Here is a 21,199-nt window from a genome sequence, read left to right on the forward strand (position 1 = left end):
GGTGGGAGAGAGAGGATCCTAAGCAGGCCCCGTGCTGTCCGCGCAGAGCCCGACGCGGGGCTCGATCTCACAGAGATCACAACCTGAGCCGAAATCAGGAGTCGGACGCTCGACCGACTGAGCCACCCGGGCACCCAGCAAACATTTCTTGAGCTCCTATTGTGTTCCAGGCTCTCAGTGAGGCACTCTATGTGCTATTATCTCATTTAATCCTTAAAATAACCTACGGGGTAGGGATTCTTGTGGTTCTCCTCCGGAAGAGGAGCCCAGGGACAGAGCAGTAGCATAAATGTTACTGTCACAGAGGGTAAACCCAGCCAGGTTTGGCCACAGAGGTTACTCTCCTCAGAACAACACCTGGGGTATGATGGTGGCAAAAAGGGGCACCTGAGGACCCCCGGCCACCACCACGGGGCCAGAGACCGCTTTAGAACAGGTGCAGCCCTGAGCGCAGCAGGCCCCCCATTTTCCACGGGCCAAGTGGCCACCACTCTGGGAGCGGGATGGGGGCAGGGGTGAGCTCTCAGCTCTCAGTGCCAAGGGCAGAAGCAGTGAGGGGAGGGAGTTGGGGACTTCTCTGTAGGGCCTGGCTGTGGGCCACATCAGTTACCTGTTCCTGAGAGCCCCATTACTGGGTTGGTGAGCACCAGTTAGGACCTTGTTAAAGTTGGCCATGAAGGAGGACGGGTGATTGGAAGCAGCTCCCTGTGTGGGTCAGTGTCCTGGGTCCGGGGTTCAGGGCAAAGCCGTTTTGTGGTTGACATCACCCCTCAGTCTCCCTGCCACCGCCCCCCTCCCTTCCAGCCCAGCCTCTCTGTTCCCCTTCCCCTAGGCCCAGGCAGTGCCTTCTCCGAAATGTGAAGTTAATTGTGAGGGGGTGGGATGGAGCCCCTGGCCTGATGAGGGAGAGGCAGCCTGCCCCAGGGGAAAGATCCGGACACACCTCAGTCTAATCCTGGAGCTTCTGGACTTTGGACAAATCTCTCTCCCTCTCTTCAGCCTCAGTTTCCTCGTCTGGAAAATGGGGCCGATCCCACCGACTCGTGGATGGTCTGCCCCCTTGTGGGGCTGGTAGGAAGACCTGAATTTCTGTCCTGCCCTCCCAGGTGGGAGAACAGAGAGCTGCTGGGAAATGCGCATCTTGCTTGGGGAAGGTGGCACATTGTCACGGGGGTGGGGTGGGGGGGGGTGGTTTGGATCTAAGCGCTGGCTGCTTTGAGGGCTCAGCCAGAGCTATCCTGGGCCATGTCACTGAGGCCTCTGGATCCCTTGGGACTCGTGTAGGGCTTGTGTTTCAGGAGGCTTCAGATGCTGCCGGCCAGCTCGCCCTGCCTTGGTTGGGTGGACTGAGTATTTTTAGCTCTGAGTTTGCAAAGGTTTTTTTTTTTTTCCTGCCCAGACTTCTCTTGTGGGACAAAACAGACAGCCCACTCCCTGAGAGAGGCAGAGCTTGGGCCTGAAGGGACACGGCTGGAGCCAGAGTGGACTCTAGTGGGCTTTGAAAGGGAGGCCTCCCCCACTGTCCGCGGCCCGCCAGCCTATGCCGCAGCGCTGGGCTGTGCCCCTGCAGCCGCGCTGGAAGCTGCCTGCCCCTTCCTTGGAAAGCCGCACGCGTCCCAGGGTCTCCCACCTGCCTGCTGGAGTGGCTGGGGGGGGGGTGGCCCTTGGCGCCCTGGGGTCCTGTCCCCTCTCCTGGTCACATGCCTCTGACTCATCAGAACAAGAACGTGGTCTTTTTGGGAGCGAGTTTTTAAAAATAGTCCAAGTCTTCCCTCCTGCCCTGCCCTACCCCTCTTGTGATCACACCCTGGCGTTGGCCCCAGACCTCTTTCCACACTGGTTTTGGGGAACCGGCTCTTGCACAGCTTGGCAGCAGGTTCGATTGGGAAGCTCTCCTGGGAGGAGCTGTCCCGGCCACGTGCTGACTTCAGAGAGGGAGGCACAGTCCTAGGAGCAGGTGTCCCGTGGGCCTTGGCCCCTGTCTCCCCTCCCCTGATGGTGACGGTGGGCCTGACCCCGGGGCCGGCGTGGGACCAGGGATCCCTTTATTGACTTAGCAGGTGTGTGTTGAGGCGTGCTGGGGGCCAGGCACTGCCCCGGGGCTGTGGATGGAGCAGTGAACAAAATGCTAATTCTCTTGCCTCTGTCGAGTGCACGGTCCGGTAGGAGGAAACTGATAGAGGCAACCGAAACGTTCAGATGTCCAGAGGTGTTAAATGCTATGAAGGCAGGGCAGCGGCGTGAGGGGGATATGTGTGTACTATTTTAAAGAGGATGGATGGGGAGGGCCTCTCTTTGAGCAGAGCCCTGGAGCAGGTGACAGAGCCATCCATGTGTATGTCTGGGGGAAGAGCGTTCCAGGCAGAGGAAACTGCAAGCGCAAAGGTCCTGAGGTAGGAACGTGCATGAGGCGTCTGAGGAACTGCACGACGGTCCTTGTGACTGGGGTAGGGTAAGCTGTGTGGAGACTGGTAGGAGCTGCAGTTTGGGGTCGGGGGCACACCAGGTAGGGCCTTGTGGGGACCCTGGCTTCCATTCTGAACGAGGTAGGAAAGCACTGGAGGGTTCGAGCAGCGGTGTGCCTGGGTTGCCGTGTCGTGAACAAAGTGCGTGGGGCGGGGGGGGGGGGGAAAGGGGAAACAGGAGACCGGTCTGGGGCTGTTCTAATGGTCCAGGTGAGAGGCGGTGACAGTTTGGCCCAGCGTGGCGGCAGAGGAGATGGTGAGAAGTCATCGGAGTCTGGATGCATTTAGAAGGCAGACCAACAAGGTTTGCTGAGGGGTTGGGATGTGGCTGTGGGAGAGAGAAGGGGTCAAGGCGAGGCGGAGGCTTGAGCTCCAGCCCCCCCCCGCAAGCTGGCGCCGCCATCGGGTGAGATGGGCGGCCGAGGAGGAGTCGGGTGGCCGTCGGGAGCTGGGACGGATGTTAACTTCAGGGTGCCCCGCTGTCCGCGGAGCAGGCCGGTGGGGAGAAGGTCAGGCTGGAGGTGTCACTGCAGAAACGGTCTCCAAAACCGAGAAACAGGCGCGGTGGCCCAGGGAGGCATCTTCGAGTCAGGCCCGAGTCATGAGCCTGGCGGTAGCCCAGTGGTCCCGTGGGAGGAAAGGGGGCTGGGAGAGGAGCCCCGGAGAGGGAGGAGAGCAGAGAGAGGGTTGCAGGAAGGGAGAGATGGGCTCCACAGTGGGGGCAGATACCCCTCCTCCCACCCACGTGGTTCCGCAGAGAAAGGGAGCGGGTCCCGGACAGGGGTTGCAGGTAACGCTTGCACAAGGGGAGCAGGGGAAGCTGGTGGTGGGTGGAGGAGATCAGGGAGGTTTGTTTATTTACTGATTGATTTATTCATTTACTTATTTACTTATTTATTTAGAGAGCAAACGAGCGAGGGAGGCGCAGACAGGGAGCGCGCGGGAGAATTCTAAGCAGGTTCCGCACGGACGGCACAGAGGCCGCCTGATGCGGGGCTTGAACTCAACAAACCCGTGAGATCATGACCTGGGCCGAAATCCAGAGTTGGACATTTAATGGACGGAGCCACCCGGGCGCCCCTCTTAGTGCCCGTTTGTTTATTTAGAGGGTGAGGGGCAGGGGAGGGGGAATCCCAAGCAGGCCCCTCCCTGTAAGCACGGAGCCCGACGTGGGGTTCAGACCCACAAACTGTGAGATCATGAGCTGAGCCGAGATCAAGGCTCGGACGCTTAACCGACTGAGCCACCCAGGCGCCCCCGTGTTTTAATTTTTAAGAAGGGCGGTCACGCAGCATCTTTGTGGTGGCGGGGCGTGACCCGGGAGAGAGGAGCTGAGGTTCTCCTGGCTGTGTCATCTTCTCCCCAGAAGGACCACCTCCCTCCTCACAAACCCTCCCTCCCCCCTCCCTCCCCCAGCCCCCAAGTTCCTCCCCTTCTGACATCAGCTCAGGGTCCAGGGTCTTGTTGTCTAAGCGGGGGTCGACATGAGGAAGGTGCCGGGGTTCCCCCATCGGGAGGCCCGTGGGGCTGTGAGCGCCCGGGGTGGGACAGGCCAGGGGAAGGGCCACTGCCCTCCTCGCGGAAGGCGGGAAGCAGGAGGCACACGGCCGGTCTGGAGCCCTGCTGGAATCCAGCCGTGTGAAACCACCTCCCTGACCGAACCCCGACTTCCCTGCTTGGGGAAGTCAGTCCCCTGCATCCCGAGGGAGGGGGGTGGCATGCCGGGCACCAGAGGGGGGATGCCCACTGGGTACAGGTCAGGAACCAGGACGCCGCCCTCAACTCCAGCCCCCCGGGCTGGGAGGTCGGGGCTGCCGGTGTGGAGGGGGCCGGAGCCGTGGGCCGGCTCCCATCTGTGGTGTTTGGGGAGCCGGGCGCCGAGTCTCCTGGGGGCTGTCTGTCGTGTCGTAACGAGTCGCACCTTCTGGCGAGTTCCTGGGCGCGCCACGCCACGTGGCAACGTTCGTTACCTTGTTCGTGGCTCATCTTAACCCGAGGTGCCCCCCTCCCCGCAGTGCATACGCAGCTAAGCAAGTTCTGGCAAATACTGGAGCCAGGACCCCCGCCCCAGGCTCTGATCTGGAATGAAACGTGGGCCCGGAATCCGCTGGGCTTCTGTGGGATCGCTGCCTGGCGGGAAATGCGGGCTCGGCACCCCCCTTCCGTGCTCAGGGAGCCTCCTGCCCTGCAGGTGCGGGTACAGGCGGGCCTCTCCTTTGTTCCTTTGTCCCTTTGTCCCCAGGCCCCAGCTGCCCCCCCTTCCCTGGCAGGCAGTAGGTGACCAGTGAAATGTTTGTTGAGTGGGGGATGGGCGAACACCGGCACTGTCACTGGGAAAGTTGCTGGAGGTGAGCCTGACCCCGCCCCCCGCCCCCGCTTTCACCTGCGCGCTCACCCCATTTCCCATGGAGGGGCCCTTCCCTGGAAGCCCCAGCTCCCCCAGCCTGTCTGGAGGCCTGGGCTATTTCTGCAGCCCGGACCGTCAATCCTTCCCCTACGTCAGCTTTGTCAACTTGGGTGGAGTCAGGCACACCTTCCTTTCCTGGTCCCGCCTCGTGCTCCCCGCTGACGTCAGGCAAAGGCTTTGCCGATCTGAGCCTCAGTTTCCCGTCTCTCAAAGACCGGGAAAGAAGCCCACCTCTCAGGTTTGGTGCTGGCATGGAAATGCCCCGCCTCTAGACTGAGCGACTGAAGCCACGCGGGCACTAACATTACCTGGCGGGGGGGGGTGGGGTGGGGGTGGAGTGGTGTTTCCGGGGAAACTGAGGCTCAGAAGGGTGAAGGGGAGGCAAAAAGTCAACGCTGCCCCTGTCCCGCCTCCAGACTGTGGGCCGTGGGGCCCCATCACACAACCCACCCAGGACGTGGCCAAGGGCCTGGACCCTCCAGGGATGAGGACAGGAGATGAGGGCAGGATGGTTCAGCCCATAGTAGGAGGCTTTTCCCCGGGTCCTTCAGTCTGGAGCCTCTTGCCTGGGCTGGATTCCTGCAGACAGAGGAGTTAATGCGCTAGGGGCTGAGAGAGAGGGGGGGCACCGGGGACCAGCCTGGGGCAGCCCTGTTTATATCCACGATCCACTAGCTGCTCCCGGCTGGTTTGGCTCTCATTTCCAGGGATCACCCCCCCCCCCCAACGCCTGCCCCGAGGGGTGCTGAGTGGATGGGCTCTTCTGCCCAGGGGCCTCCTCCTGGGGGCTCCTCCCCACCTGTCCTGCCTGGGGATCATTGACCAGGGACCTGCCTAGGAAGTCCCCGGGGGAGGAAGGCTGGGGGCTGGGGGTGCCTACTCTGGGCAGGGACAGAGCCTCCATTGTATGAGGCTTCAGCCGTTGACCAAGCCTCGCTCCTGCCCGCAGCCTGGAGGGAGCTCCTCTCAGAGCCTTCCTCCCCCATCCCTCGAGGGAAGCCCATTGAGTGGCCTGGCACCTAGTGGGTGAGAGAGCCGGCCTCCTTGCCCCTCTGGCATTTGGAGGCTTGTGAGGGGCAGGGAAGCGCCGGGGGGGGGCGGGCCGGGCAGTGCCCTCACTTGTTACCGGCCTTCTGCTTCTTGCTGGGGATTTTGCTTAGAACCAGCCTGAGGGGCCTGCCCTGGCTCTCCCCGCTCACAGCCCGGGGACTCCCTGCTCAGGATTGCGTGGCCTGGGACACATCCCTCAGCCTCATCGGCCTCGTCTGTCAGGGGAATGAAATTAACTCAAGTGTCCAGCGTGCAGCTTGGTGCACAGCCGTGTCAGCTGTCATTCTGTGATCTCAAGAGTGATGAGGGTCACAAAGGACAGGGTCAGGGACGCCTGGGTGGCTCAGTCTGTTAAACGACTGACCTCGGCTCAGGTCATGGTCTCACTGCTCGTGAGTTCGCGCCCCGCGTCGGGCTCTGGGCTGACAGCTCAGAGCCTGGAGCCCGCTTCAGAGTCCGTGTCTCCTTCTCTTTGCCCCTCCCCTGCTCCTCCTCTGTCTTTCTCTGTCTCTCAAAAATAAATACAGATTAAAAAGAATTTAAGAATAAAAAAGGACGGGGCCAGGAGTCTGGTGGGCAGTCGGTCTGAGCTTCGTTGAGCAGTCTGCAGAGTGGGATGGCTGTCTGTCCTTGGGACGGCTGTCCGTCCCCAGAGAGCAGCAGGGACTCCAGGCAGGGAACTAGCACGCGTTACGAACCCACCGGCATGATCAAGTGCCATTTCGTTTACACCTGCGTCTGAGAGTCAAGGGCAGGAGGCACCAGAGGATTAACCTCCTGAGGTCTGGCGGCCAGAGAGAAGCAGCTTTAGCATCTGAGTCCTTCCTTCCCGTAGGTCTCTTTCCGGGGCTCTGAGTTCTGGACGTGTGCCCCTTGCTATAGCTCCTCCGGCATCTTCTTGGACGAGGCGCCGTGTCTCTCCAGGCTTTCTGGGAGATGATGTCTCCCTCCAGAGCCCCCAGCAGGTGGCTGCTTGCTCTGAGGGCAGAGCTGTGGGCGCCCTGCTTCCCCGCACGCAGTAGCTGCGGGTCCCCCCCACTGCCCAGCTGGCATCCCCACCTCTCCCTCCCGGCTCCGGTCTTTCCGGACAGGGCCGAGGATACCCGAGGGGTCTGAGGTTCCCCCCTGGGTCATGCCCTTCTTTCCATCCGGCAGGAAGCCCAACACCCACAGCTGCCCCAGGCCCAGGGACACACCGGCCGTACGGTTCCACAGTGAGTAGATCCCAGGCAGGTAAAGGTTCTCAGGCTCTCGGGTTCGCAACCCCTGGGCTTAATTTGGTGCAGTTGAGCGGCTGTTGTCTAGTGTTCCAGACACTGAGATGACAAGAAGTCACAGTCCACTGAGGGAGACAGTTATAACAGGGTGTGTGTGTGTGTGTGTGTGTGTGTGTGTGTCCCAGAATCACTTGTGCCTTTTGAAAATAGACTAGACTTTCCTTGGCTGCATCCCTGAGCTGTCAGAATCATGGACTTGGGACACATGTTTTTTTTTTTTGTTTTTTTTTTTTAAGTTTCACAACCAGCCTTGGGAACCGTGTCATGAAATCAGTGGGTTTTGAAGGTTAAGTAGGAGTTTGCTTGCTGGCTGTGAGAGGGCGTTCTAGCTGGAGGGCGTAAACAGCCTGAGCAAAAGGCCCAGAAATATAAACCAGGTTGGGAGGGGCAGGGGCCTGACGACCCTTATGAGGGCTGAGCATGGATGGGAGAGAGGTCAATGGAGAAAGGCGAGGGGCGGGTCCCTGAGGGCCTCGATTGGGTCCTGGACTTCATTCTGGAGGCGAAAGGAAAAGCCTGAGGGTATGTGTTGTGGAATTGGTCACTGTGGCAGCCAAGGGTCGGGGGCAGGTCAGCCAAGTGTATGTCTGACAAAAGGCCAAAAGTCACAGAAACCTCTGGAAGGGTGCAGTTGCGTGGAGAAGCCCTGGTCCTGCCCGGCCCAAACTCCTGGCCTTGCTGGCCTGTGCCACACGTTTCTCCTGGCTTCCAGGAGACAGACACAGGTGCCTCCGAGACCAGGTTTGAGATGGCTGGGGGGCTAGGACCTTTTTCTTGTTTCCCTCCAAGCAAAACTGGGTGGCGGGCCCCCGTCGTGGAGCAAGGCCGCCGGACTCGGCTATGCCAGTATCTGCTGCTTCCCCAGCTTCTGGGACTGACTCCCTGCCTGTCTGGACCCCCTGCCCACTCTCCCCTCCCCTGTCCTCTGGCCTCTCTCCCCAGAGGCCAGCCTCCCCTGTCCTCAAGCGCCTGGCCCAGCCTGTGCAGCCTCCCTGACTTTGCGGAGCCCCTCCAGGGGTCTTCTCCAGGCCTCCTGTAGGAAAGAGGGATGGGGCCGCTCAGGGATTGGGGGTGGGAGGTGGCTCCGACTGGGGTGAGCCTCACGAGCTAATGAGCTAATGAGGGGGAGGCGGGTGCAGGCTGGAGGACGGTCTCCTACCGGGCCTCAGGGCTGGATGGACCTTGAACTCTAGAGGGAAGGAGGAAGTGATAAGCTCTTTGATTAAATGAGACCCGGAAGGTACCTGCTCTGGTGAGCAGGGCGGCTGCCGGTGGAGGGAGGTGCTCATGCTGGCTGCTCTTGGGTGGTCCCCGTCCTGGGCTCACCCTGCTGGGGTCCCCCTGCCGCCCAGGAGCTGGGGCTTCCTCCTCGGCCCTTCTCTCTGTCGCACAGCCCCCCGGCTAGCCATTCTGCACCCTGTAGCGGGAAACGGCACTGTTGAGGGGGCCTGCCCGCCTGTCCAGTCTTGACAGGTGTTTCCAAAGAGATGACCCCCCCCCCCCCCCCGCCCCGAAGAGGAAGAAGTCTAGGACCCACCTGCCGAGCTCAGCACAGTGAACTCGACAGGGATAGCAGCAACCGGCGAACCGGTCTGTACCGTTCTGAAAAAAGCTTCTTAAGCTTTTTTATATTTATTTTTACTTATTAAAAAAAATTTTTTTTAATGTTTATTTATTTTTGAGAGAGAGAGAGAGAGAGAGGGAGGGAGAGAGACAGAGGACGAGCAGGGGAGGGGCAGAGAGAGAGGGAGACACAGAATGGGAAGCAGGCTCCAGGCTCCGAGCCGTCCACACAGAGCCCGACACGGGGCTTGAACCCACGAACCGTGAGATCATGGCCTGAGCTGAAGTCGGATGCTTAACCGACTGAGCCACCCAGGTGCCCCCAAGCTTCTTAAGCTTTAAAAAAAAAGGTGGGTACAGCACAGTCGGTGCGGCGTGCTCCCTCCCGTGTGAAACAAGATGCGTATACAGGACAGGTATAAGCTGGCACACACATGGGACATTTAGAGGGACTCCTAAGGACCTAGTGACAGCGGTCACTTTGGGGGGGGGGCGGGGTGGCTGGGGGAAGGGAGACTTAGTTTTTGCTGTGCAGCCTTTATACTGCTTGGGTTTCGAGAGGCACTAGAGTGTGGTGGCTACTTAATGAGTGTGGACCGGGTTGGGGGGGGGGGGCGGTCTATGGCCTGGGTTCAAACCCCGGCTCCGGCGCTTAGTACATGTGTGATGCTGGGCAACTTTCTTAACCACTCTGGGCTTCGTTTTCTCATAGTTTGGGTTCACAGATGTTAATATTTGTAAAGTGCTTAGAATAGCATCTGAGACGTAGCAGGCACCATGGGAATGTTTGCTGTTATCAATTAATTGCTATTTACGTGTGTCCTATATTTATTTAGGAAGCCAGTTAACGAAAATAAAGGCTTTAGGACTGGAGAGGAAAAAAACAGGCTCACAGCTAGTTTGTGGCAGGGGCTGCTTGGGTTGGAGGGCTCGTGCTTTCCCTCCAGGACTGATTCTGTCCTCTACAGAAAGGTCTAGAAGGACAGCCCTTAGCTCGGAATCGGGGGAGTGCCGGTGGGGAGTGGGGAGAGCTCCTTCTCTCACCGCGGGACTTCTGCAAGGTTGGCTGCAGGGCCCGGGAAGCCCAGCAGAGCCCCCACTTTGAGGTTGCGCTCCCGGCTCCAAGCATTTGGGATTCTACCCCTGTCTCTGGCCATCTGCCTCTCTGCAGCCTTTTACTTCCCTTACGCCCATGTGCCAAGGCCGGTGGCCCCTCGCCAGCTGGCCAACCCTGTGGGGCAGGACGGGGAGAGACAAAGAAAGAGTGAACGGCCTTCAGTGGGGCTGCAGGCGGGGCTGGTGCGAGGGGCCGGCCTCCAGGGAGCTGTGGTCAGTGGGCAGCGGGAGGAGGAAGTGTCCAGTCACATCCAAGACCGTGCAGGCATGATCCAGCTTCTGGAACACAGGGGCCTGAGTGTGATCCTGGCCTCTGGGGCTGGAGTTTGCCTGCAAGCCGGAAGGGATGAGAGGGGTTGTCTAGCCAGACCCACTGGGCTGCCCCGGGTCTCTGGTCGGGGGCGGCCAGGGTTTTCTGGGAAGATGGGGTTACGGCTCTGCAGCTGCTGGTGTTCTGGGTTAATGATTTATGGTGGGTGGGGGCTGGGCCCTTTCTGGGGCTGTCCTGTGCTCCCGGAGCCGCTGGGGAAGGAGCCGGAGAGCTGGCGGGCTGGAGCACCTGGCCGTGAGCCAGTGACCCCTTTCTGTTGACGAAACTTTGCCCTTAAACGCCAGCTAATTAGATTTCTGGCCTTTTTTTTTCCCCACAGGCGAGCGGCTGGGACGGTGCTGGTTTGAGCTGGACCCTGTCTGATGGCTTCCTCCAACCCTCCTCCACAGGCTGCCATAGGTAAGTTACCCCAGGCTTTCCGCCCGACCCCCCTCTGAACGGGCCCCGGGGCTGGCCGAGGGCCACCGGCCCTGGGCGTGAAGCCTGCCCTGCTGGTGGTTGGCTGTGAGCTCTTGGGCAAGTGACTTCACCCCTGTGCCTCAGTTTCCTCGCCTGCAACAGGGAAATCATAATTTCCTTGTCACACAGAGTAGGCTCCAGACGAGGCTTGAGTCTTTACCTAACATGCCCCGGAGACTTTAAACTTTGAAGGCCACAACCCTTAGACGTGACCGCAGCCGTGTCGTGTGCTTGGGGGGGCGGAGGGGAGTGAGGCTTATGAGTTGAGGGCAGCGACCCCAGGTTGGAGGGGAAGGCGTTGGGGCCGCCCGCCTCCATCTGCCAAGGTCCCGAGGTCAGGTCGTCTAGCAGCGGCAGGGTCACCAGAGTTATCGAAAAGAAGAAGAAGAAAAATCCATGCTTATGCTAACAAATTATTTGTTGTTAATCTGAGATTCAGTTCGATGTCCTGTGGTTTATCTGGCAAAGCCTGGCAGTGGGGCCTCGGACACCGTAGGCAGAATCCAGAAGCCAGAATCCTGGAGGAGCTGGACACCCTTCTCTCACTGGGCCCAGATTCCTGTCCGTTTATCCTCCTTTGGGGGACGCAGATAGCAGAGAGGTCCCGCCTGGGGGCTTTTTTTCACCAGCCCAGCCCTGCCACTGACACCGTGGGCTTGGCTGAACGACTTGGTGATTCCGTGGCTGTTTCATCAGCCGGAAACATGGGGTTGGTAATGACACCCTCTCCTGTGCTGTTGCAAGGTTTAAATATATGTAAAGCCCGGGTGTGTGGTGATCAATCGCTCAATGAATAGAAGCCATTATCACCATGGGGTGTTGCGGGACAAGGCCAAGTGTGCCGGGCTCTGAACCCCGGGCCGAGACCAAGGAGAGGTCCCTTCCTCCCTGAGCCCTCGTGTTCTTCTCCGAAGGGTGGGGACCAGCACAGTGAACCCACCTTCACGGTGCAGGGTGGCTGCTCAGGCGTCCTGCCTCCCCCGGCCTTGCCGGGGTTGGCTCTCCCCAGGACGGGAGTGCGTCCAGGAACATCAAAGGCATATGTGGCCGGTTCTGGTCCTGCCACCTGTCGGGATGGGTGGGAAGGGCTCAGTTCAGCTCTCATTATCCAGGGAGGGGCCTTCTGATTTTTCCTTCTGATAAGGAGCCACGTCTGGTTGCCTTGGGTCTCAGGAGCATGGGGACAGGGCTGTGGGGACCAGGGCATCTTCTGATGCCCGACTGTGGCTTTGATCCCAGGATGCCCCCTGCCCTGCCTCCTGCTGCCGTGGGCGTTTTGCACCCTTCCTCCTGCCCGGCAACAATGAAGAACACAACGATTTTGCGATTAAACTGATTCGGTCCCATTCAGCAAACATCTGAAACTCGGGCCAGTGCCACCTGGTGGAGACAGGCTCTTTGCCACTTGCGGATTCTCTGAGAACTTGCTGTTGTCTTACTAAATGAAACTCAAATCCCCCGAAACACCTCCGCGTCTGCGCCCCCACTGGCTCACGGGCCGTTCGTTCCCCGCTCCGGCCGTGGCCGCAGCCTCTGGAGCACCAGCTCGATACGAGCCTGTCGGACCTTCACTCATCCTGCAAGGCCCTGTGAAGGGGCAGCCCCGGCCGGCCTGAGCCCCCCTCTGCTGTCGCTGGGCACTGGCTCAGTCCCTTGTGTGCTGTGGCCATCTCTTGCCATATTTGCCGCCCGCCTCACCTGCAGTGAGCTCCTTGACGTGAGGGGTCCCGTCTTACTGGCCCAGGGGCTGCTGGGAACAGTCCTCGGGATGCAGGCGTGACTGTATTGACGGATGTCCCTGCACACAGCCTGTGGGCCGGTGGCTCAGCGGGCCAGGCCTGTGATTGGGAAGGCCTGCCCATCTCCCCGAGGGCCTGGGGCTGGGCTCTGACTGAATAATAATAATAATAACAACAACGAAGATAATGGTAAGGATGCAATGACACAGGACAATGAGTGGGACCATTATTATCAGAATAGCTAATGTCAGTGAGCACGTACCTCACACCGGGCGCTTTATATGCATCAGTTCATTCCTCCCTCCCGTCCTCACCCCGCCCCCTCTGCTCGCCTGTGAGGTACTCACTGTCACTGTCCTCCTTATGGGTCAGGAAGCCGCCGCCTGTGGGGATAAAATGACCTGATGCTCAGGCAGCATCTAGGAGAGCTGGGGTTGGAGCCCAGTGGTCTGGCTGTGACACCCTAGTCACCCTGTGACACTGGTCATGCACACAGTATCCCTGCCGCCTCTCAGGCAGATTCAAGTGGGCAGGGGCCAAGGGCACCGAGAGAGAGAGAGAGAGAGAGAGAGAGAGAGAGAGAGAGAGAGAGTAAGCCAGGGAGGGGCGGAGAGAGAGGGAGACACAGAATCCGAAACAGGCTCCAGGCTCCGAGCTGTCCACACAGAGCCCGACGCGGGGCTCGAACCCACGAACCGCGAGATCATGACCTGAGCCGAAGTCGGACGCTCAACCGACTGAGCCACCCAGGCGCCCTGTGGTGTTTTTAAACTTTTAATACCACGACCCATAGACATGGCAACAGGAGTGTGTGTGTGCACATGTGTGTGTGCGTGTGTGTTCAACAGATGCTTGTTGTGCACCTACTGTGTGCGGGCACTGTACCAGATGCTGGGGATATATGTGACAGTGGACAAAACAGACCAGAATTCCTCATGAGCTCACGTACGTTCTAGTGAGGACCCAGTAAAATAAAAGCGTCAAACCTCGTTGCTGACGAGGGCCGTAGGGCAAAGTAAAGCAGGCGAGTCAAATGGGGAGTCCCAGGGTGTCTCTGTGGGCAGTTTCGCTCACAGCAGCCTCACCTGCAGGTGACCTGTAGTAAACACCTGAAGGAGGTGAGAGCAGGAGAAGATGCCTGGGGAAGAACATTCCGGACCCCAGGACTGAAAGTGCAAAGGTCCTGAGGCAGGAGCACATCTGGCACGTTCACGGTGTAGCAAGACCAGTGTGGCTGCGTGGGGCGAGCGAGGGGAGAGCGGTAGAAGGTTCTAGACCACCTGTACGTGTGTGTGTGTGTGTGTGTGTGTATATATACCCTGGAACAGAACTGTCAAAAGCAATATCGAGAGTAATCCCAAGTGTGACTTTATAAACCTAAAATATTTAAAAATATCTCAAATAAGCATTTCAAAAATGAAACAAAAGGCTGCCCGGGGAATCCCCTAATTGATTTTGTGACTCACCAGTGGGTTGAGAGCCAGAACATGAAAGCTACTAACCTGGCTTCTGACTCAGCCCGGGATTTCTCGTGTCAGTTCATCATCTCAGGGCCCACCCAGCATCCAAGGGGGCAGCAGGGCTCAGTGGAGCATGTAGGATGGGAACTAAGACAGAACGGGCATTTTCGGGCTCGCCACCAGGGTTTGGTTCCCTGACCTGGGGGAGCGGCTTGTGTCCCTGGCCACACCATGGCCTGGAAGGGTCCATCCTGCTGACTTTGGCCCAAGGGGCCCCCTAAGCTCCCAGGAGGAGAGGTGGGCCCCCGCCTCAGTGGTCTCCGGCTGGGGGTGGGGGAGGGAGGATGAGCTGGCGTGCAGCTGACGAGGGGACTTCTTGGATTTGGTACATTTGCACCTGGAATGTTCTGCTCTGCAAACTCCCAGGTCGCGGGGGGAAGGATTGGAGTTTTCTAGTCCAACAGACTGCTGGAACTGGATATGCCCATCAGTCTGTCTGCTGTTCCATCCAGCTGTCTCTCTGCTCCATGCACCTCGCTGCCTTCTTACTCATCCCTCCCTGCCCCGAGCACCTGCTGGGGCCGAGTCCACAGACCAGGCGATCCTGTCTTCAAGGATCTCAGACTGGGAGGGGCCGTACCTACAACAGGTGCCTGGGTGCTCCATCTACCCTGTCTGTTCTCAACCTGGGGTGATTTTGTTCCCCAGGGGACGTTGGGCAATGTCTGCAGACGTTTCTGGCTGTCACAGCCGGAGGGCAGTACTTGCTTCTAATTGGTGGAGGCCGGGGCTGTGGCCGTACGTCCTCCTCCAGCGCCCCCACCACAAGGACCCTGCGACCCCAAAGTCAGTAGCAGTGAGGCTGACAGACCTGGACCTGCTTCTCAGTTCACGTTCTCGGCCTCATGGGGTGTTTTTATTCCCCAGTTTACAGAGGGAGGCGTCAGGGCTCCGAGAGGTGAAGTGGCTTGCTCGGAAGCACACAGCACGTTGGGGTCCCAGGCAGGACCGAAGGTCATGCTCTAAATCATACGGTGTGAGCTGCATACAGCGGGACTGCTTAGGGCGGCCGGAGGAGGGGTGGTCAGCTTTGCAGACTTTTAACACCAGGCCACACTACCCTTTGGTTTTGGAGCGGGTTTGCAAGAGGCCGGAGGGGAGGGCGAAGTGAAAGCCTGAGGCGCTGTCCAGCCCCAGGTTCTAGGAAGGGAGCCCTCGGAGGAAGACTGAGAACCGCAGCTCGGTGATGTAGGTGGAGAGGTGAGCGCCTGGTCAGCTCTTTGGGAGAGACGATCCGTTCCTTTTCTTGTTTAACAGAAGTTTCTGGGTTTCTACCCCAGGCCAGGCCAGGACCTGTCCCCTTCAAGGGGACGGTAAAAGGGGCTCTCAGGGATCTGAGGTCTGTCTGGGAATACAACCGAGCACAAGTCACATCACTGCAGGTCATACAGGAATGGAGAAAACAGGGCTGAGTCGAGGGGGGGGGTGTGGTGGGGCAGGGCTCTGCTTCGGTGGAGCTTTGATGGATGGCAGGGGGCATGGCTCCAAACACTTGCAGGCGGCCGGCCGTGTTTTATGCCACTGCGGTGTGCAGGCCAAGCGTGTGTGTGCTCACTCACACGTATGAAAAGCACATGGGTACACACATGGAGATACGCACAAAGGTGCGTACCCAGCCGCACGCGAGCAGATGCATTTAAAAGGCCCCCCTTGCTTACAAAATGGGGAAATAGGGAACAAGGGCACGAAAGACGTGCGTCCGAGTGTGGATGTGCTCGCGTTCTCCGTGAAGGCTTTCTCCCTCCCCTCTGTCCGCTGCCCACCTGCTTTGAGCCCTCACCGAACCACAGGTCACTTCTGGAGCACAGGAGGGCCGGCTGGCCCCTGGCAGGGGTTTACTCTAGTCTCTGGGAACTGCCCTCGCTCAGACCCCAGCTGCTCACCCGCTGCAGTTATCCCCCTTGCCCAAACCCCAGGCCCTGTGGCCGCTGACTCCTCCTCCCTTCCAGAAGATCAGCTGGTTCCTGGAGGCCCTGGCCCCTCCCCTGAGGCGGAGGACGACCCTGGAGAGGCTTTCGAGTTTGACGACAGTGACGATGACGAGGACACCAGCACTGGCCTGGCCGTCCCGGGCATTGCTCCCGAGAAGGACATCGATGCCCCACTGATCCACTGGGACTCCGCCCCCATCGCTGGTAAGGTGTTTTGGGGGAGCCTTGGGGCCTCCCATTTCCGGTCCGCTGGGGCTACAGAGAGCCAGTGGAAGATCCAGGCTCCCAGTGATGCCTTCCAGGCCCCACCATGGTCCCCAGAAGCAGGAAGGGAAAAACCATTGAGAAGAAGTTGCATTCCACCGCTTCCCTTGGGGACTGGACATTCCAGGCATTCCTGCAGCATCTGGTGCACTTTGACACATCATAATGAAAGTGGTTTTGGCCCCGGGGTTGTGCTTTGGACACAGCGGGTGCCCAGGGCTGTGTCTCCCGAGCCCCTCTTCCTCAGCAGCTGCTCCCAGGGAATCACACCAACCAGAGAAGGAGGTTCCCAGAAGTCCCGGAGGGTGGCTCTAGGGGTGGGAGTGCCTGATAAGCCTGATGTTAAATGGCAGCTTCTGGGCTCTCGTATTGTGTCATCTGGGAGAGACTGGGGACCGGACTAGCAGGAACCTCCTGCAGGCTTGGGGACAAGAGGCTCCTTGAGGAGCTGGGGGTGGTGGGGGGGGGGCAGGCCCAGTGCAGGTAGGGCGGCTGGTTCTGGTCAGAGTTGGGATGTGGGCCATGGGGGTGGGAGTGGGGGTGGTGCAGGTAGGACAGGTTGGGGAGCTTAATGACAGCCGGTGCAGTGGCTGGGGGAGGGGAGGCAGGAGCCCAGCAGGCACCCGGGAAAGGGGGCGGGGATGGGCCCAGTCGGTAGAGACCAGCCTCGGGCCTGACGGGCTCTCCTCTGCTCTCTTCCCCCAGACCCAGACCCAGACCCAGACCCAGACCCAGACCCGGTAGCCTCACCACCCCAGACACAGTAAGTGAGCCTTGTTCCTTTGCTTTGGCGGTTGGAGGAAGAGACACCAGGCAGGAGGTGTGAGAGAGGGTGGCGCTGTGCCCAGGAGGGCTTGGATGGGTCTTTGGCTAAGGAGGGACGCATTCAAGATCCGTCAGCCATCCCCTCTGTGGCCTCCCCAGCCAACTCTGGGGCGGGCTTCACATTTGGGGCTTGGGAGTCTTACAAGCAGTGGGTTCTCAGGGTTTGGCTCACTGCTGCTTGCTGCCTGGCTTCGGGGGCCTCAGAGAGCACTCCTCTAAAGGAATTCTGAGTGGTGGATTGAGGGCCTGGGGCCGGGGCTTTAAATCCTGGCCACGCTGGTTGGGGGGAGGGGTATTTGAGTCTCCTTTTGTCTTCCTGGTGCGGGGAGCCAGGGAGACTGAGGCTCAGGCAGGTGTCTCCAGGCTGGCTGTCTCAGAGATGCATTTTGCCGCCTTGGGCCCCCGGGAGCCAAGGCAGCCCTGGATTCAAGTGCAAATGTCCCTGCATTTGCCATCTGGAGTGCGTGGGCCCTAGGAGGGTTTCTGCTGGGCCAGAGGCATGGGCCGGCCTCTCCTCCCTGGCGGGGGATCTGAACTGAATCAGCAGCCCTGCACCCACGCGCGGGGAGCTCTGCTCTCCCAGGGGTTAGAGCCCTCCAGGGTGGGCCAGGAAGGAAGCTGGCCAGAAAGGCAGTCTAGTCGGGGATGCAGACACAGGAGAGCGGTCCCAGAGAAGGATGCACAGGGAACTGGGGACACCGATGGGAGGGGGCCCAGGAGGAGAGCTCAGGGAGAGGGGAGGGTCGGGGAAGAGAGTTTACTGGAGGAAGCTACTGGCCGAGGCAGGGGGGTGGGAAGGGGAGCCGGCCATGAGCTAGTGCACCGCTACCCTCAAGGTCTGGTGCTCTTGCTTCCCTCAGACCACCCTCCAGGAGAACCCCGCTGCCCACTCGGGACTGTCCCTGCCCGCCTTCTCTCTGTGGGTCCTGGAGGCCGGATTGGATGTCTGGCCAGTGCTGGCGCCGTGCCGAGGCGGGGACCCAGGGGCCTGAGAGCTGCTGCCATCAGCCCCACTGGGCAGGTAGCTCAGAGAGTGTTTCAGGCACAGGGGCCCAGCCTCGGCCTTGACCCGCCGCCCGCCCCTCTGCAGCACCCTTACCTGTCCTGGGACTCGCCCTGGAGCAGCCCTAGCCCCCTTGAGCACCATCTCCTGGTGGCGCCAGGGCGTGAGCTCTCGAAGGTTCAAATCCCCACTCAGCTCTTCTCCAAATGGGTGGTTTTGGGCGCCCGTGAACCTCTCTGAGCCCCACTTTCCCCATCTGTAAGGCGGAAGTAATACCCATCTAAGAGCATCGTGGAATAGGAGAGGCTGGTGGAAGGACGCACTAAATATGCACCTTGTGTTTGCTTCTACTCCGCCTCCTGTCTGGGTGTTCCCAGTGATGGGACCCGAGGGACGGAGACTGTGCGCTCAGTGCCTCAGCCTCTTGGGCTGGGCCTGGGTTGCCCGGTGAGTCTTGCCAACACTTGGCTTGAATAAATGTCACTTTTGAGTTCCCTGACTGGGCAAAGCCCTCTGCAGAGCCTCAGTCCTGGCCGGAGTCCTCAGGGGCCTCTCTTCCTGCCCTTAGTTTCCCGGATGGAGAGCTTGGGGGGCAGGACTTGTCCAAGGTCATGCGGTGAGACTCCGGCAGCCTCGGACTCCTCCTCCAGTGCTCTCTGTCTGCTCCCAGTGGCACCCCTTCCTTCTGGGTCTCTGTTTACTTCACTTCCAGCTCCTTGCCTGGGGGGTGATTTTCTACTTTGGAGTCCTCTGGGAGAAGAATCCGCTCAGATCACTGTCCTCCTTTCTATCTAAGGGAAAGAGGAAAAAAAAGTTTGCTGTCCTTTTTTTTTTAGACTTTCCTAACGGTAGTCTCTCAGCAGAGGCTGCTTTGAGAAAGCAGATGGCCGAGCGGAGGACATTTTCACCAGTCCTCCTTGCATTTCCTCCACGGCCCCTGCCTGCGGGTCTGGAAATGGTCCCTCTGCCTACCTGGCCTCGGGAGGCTTCTGACAAGAGTTGGGGTCACCGCCCAGGTCCCGGAGTTGCTGCAGCCTCAGAGCCACCGCACTCCCATCCGGGCCCTCGTCCCCAGCGGGGGAGGGAAGCGGGCCAGTCCTCGTCCCCGCCGGCCAGCTGCCAGGCAGGAGCGAGGTGGGTAAAGTGAGGGCTGGCGTCCGGGGCCTGAATCACCCGGCAGCCTGGGCCCTGAGCCACGCGGAGCTGGCCTCGAGTCCTGCTCTGCGCTTAGCTGTGCGTCATTGTGCAACTGACTTCCTGTCCCGAGCCTCACTTCCCAGGGGTAAGACGGGGATCATAAATCTACTCTCTTGCAGGACTTGCACGAGGCACATGTAACCTTGATCCCGTGCTCAGTCTGGCTGGCATGCGCCGGCCGCCCCAGATGTGTTTGCTGTTGTTATTCTGGGTCCTGGTTGTCGAGGGAGCCGGCTGGGCTCCGTACCCTGGGAGTCAGACCGACCTGGGTTTGACTGGGCTCTCAGCAACCAGCTACCCCAGCTCTCCCAGTCTGCGCGGGGAGGGGAATCGTACTTGCGGGGTGGGCGGTGGCGAGGCTGGCTGAGGCTGACTGGCAGTCCGGGTACCCTGGCGGGGGCACTGGGTCCGTGTCTGACTTTGAGGCCTGTGGACTTCCTGGTCCCTTCACCGGCTCGGCCAGTGGGGGGCAGCCAGGCGTCTACGGGGTAAACAGAGCTGCTGGTGTTTCTGGGTGCACGGTGCCGAGGCCCCTGGGGTGATTTGAGGGTCAGGCCACCCTGCCCAACACGGAGTGAGAACAACCGGGGTCTCGTCCGTCCTTGCTGCTGGTCAAGAGCCACCTTCGAAGTGCTCGGCGTTGGTGACGCTTCTGCTTGTGGCACGAGATATGTCTATTGCTGGAAAACAACCACGATGACAGTGGCAAAGTTAACGGCAGTGATAATGATCGTGCTTACTGTGTACCGGGCACCCTGAGCTAAGTGCCCACTCCCGCTGATGCCTCCCATCTGCAGGAAGTAGACCCTGTCCTTACCTATGGCACAGGTGGGGAAACTGAGGCTCAGGGAAGTTAGGCGGCCAGGGTCACGCGGAGATGGTACGTGTTCATTCAGCCCGGAGACTAGGACCTTGGGCCTCTCCAACCAGAGGCTGGGCATTGGCCCCAGGCTGTCCTCCAGGGATGCGCTGGGGACTCCAGGTGCAGACCCAGAACCTCAGGCTTTGGGTCATGGTGGGGGTTGTGGCCAGTTCCATGTGGATGAGCCGATTGTGCGTGTGTTTAATTGGGGTGAGGATTTTGCCTGCTAGGGGATTTAACTTTGCCTCTGAGTTCTTAGAGAGCAGTTTGCGAGCGGTCGGCCCTTGGGGGGCCAAGCAGGGTGGCCTCGGCACTGCCTGTATGTGATTCTGGCTGAGGTCCCTTCCTGTAAAGGGGAGCAGAGTACCAGCGGCCCCCTCCCCTCTGGTAGAAGGGTGTGGAGGCATGTCTTCCCGCCTGCATGTTGGCTCCCTTGGGCGCTGGTGGTTTGGGTGGGGGTGGGACGCATTGTATTTGCTGTTGGGTCCTCTTAGCACACTGCCCGGCCTAGGGGAGTCCTGAAGGCATCGTGTGGAGTGAATGGTGGGCGCGGGCGGACAGAAGGACCAGTGGGGTCTGAAAGGCAACCTTCCGTGTCTCCATGAAGACGAGAATGGGTATTTGGAGCCCGGGCTTCGACTCTGGCACTGACGGAGGCCGGTAGGAGGCAGGCTCTCCGTGGCTGGGTGGTTGGTCCCACTGATGCTGGTGGTGGTGGTGAGCTAACACCGCGAGCTGACTTCATCTTGCAACTGATCTCTCCCAGCACCGCAGCCGCGGGAGATGGGATGATTGATCTTGCCCACTTTTTAGATGAGGAACGGAGGCTAGAGTTGAAGCGGCTTAGCTGTCCGTTGTTGGAGCCCGTGGGATTGGCCTTTCCTGGTGGACTTTGAGGCCCATGCACTCAAGCACCCCGAGCTCTCGCCGGGGGAGTCCGGCTGACGAAGCAGCCCGGAGCACCAGTGCCTGCTAGAAACAAGGGCGTGTGGGTCGCTGGCTTCCTGTGTTTTCCCTGGACTCAGGCCCGGGCCTCTTACCTCTGAGGGCACCGGCCCCCTCTGGGGTTGTTTGCTTTTCCTGCGCGGTTTTGCTGCCATCCCAACAGGGCCCCCTGCAGCCTTAGTATTTCCTGCTGGGTCAGGCTTTTGGCTCCTGTCCGGGCTGCAGGGATGCTTACTGGCTCCCTG

At 59.9% G+C, this 21,199-nt stretch overlaps 1 protein-coding gene and 2 long non-coding RNA genes across 11 annotated transcripts in view; 1 reads left to right on the plus strand and 2 right to left on the minus strand.

The window, feature by feature from the left end:
* The window catches only part of ARHGEF10L (Rho guanine nucleotide exchange factor 10 like), a 160,011-nt gene that overhangs the window by 42,699 nt on the left and 96,113 nt on the right, over window positions 1-21,199 (plus strand). For 8 of the 9 annotated variants that reach the window (XR_005786768.1, XM_040462635.1, XM_040462643.1 and 5 more), the window contains exons 2-4: window positions 10,529-10,608; window positions 15,877-16,062; window positions 16,828-16,885. Coding sequence is in view for 8 of the 9 variants with exons in the window: in XM_040462635.1 (XP_040318569.1) it covers window positions 10,572-10,608; window positions 15,877-16,062; window positions 16,828-16,885 (281 nt within the window). In the remaining variant the exon portion in view is untranslated. Of the gene's footprint in view, window positions 1-10,528; window positions 10,609-15,876; window positions 16,063-16,827; window positions 16,886-21,199 lie in introns of those variants that run through there. The other variant, XM_040462639.1, reaches the window with a different exon arrangement.
* LOC121022008 (uncharacterized) lies at window positions 137-12,139 on the minus strand. Its single transcript, XR_005786775.1, has 3 exons — window positions 12,025-12,139; window positions 11,820-11,829; window positions 137-147 (listed from the first exon to the last, which is right to left on the minus strand). It is a non-coding gene; the product is annotated as an uncharacterized LOC121022008 (long non-coding RNA).
* On the minus strand, window positions 14,754-18,181 carry LOC121022013 (uncharacterized). The gene is made up of 2 exons (XR_005786779.1): window positions 18,047-18,181; window positions 14,754-15,272 (listed from the first exon to the last, which is right to left on the minus strand). It is a non-coding gene; the product is annotated as an uncharacterized LOC121022013 (long non-coding RNA).

The sequence above is a fragment of the Herpailurus yagouaroundi genome, unplaced genomic scaffold (genome assembly GCF_014898765.1).
Source record: "Herpailurus yagouaroundi ecotype Mexico unplaced genomic scaffold, PumYag 77, whole genome shotgun sequence".
NCBI classification, from domain to species: Eukaryota; Metazoa; Chordata; class Mammalia; order Carnivora; family Felidae; genus Herpailurus; species Herpailurus yagouaroundi.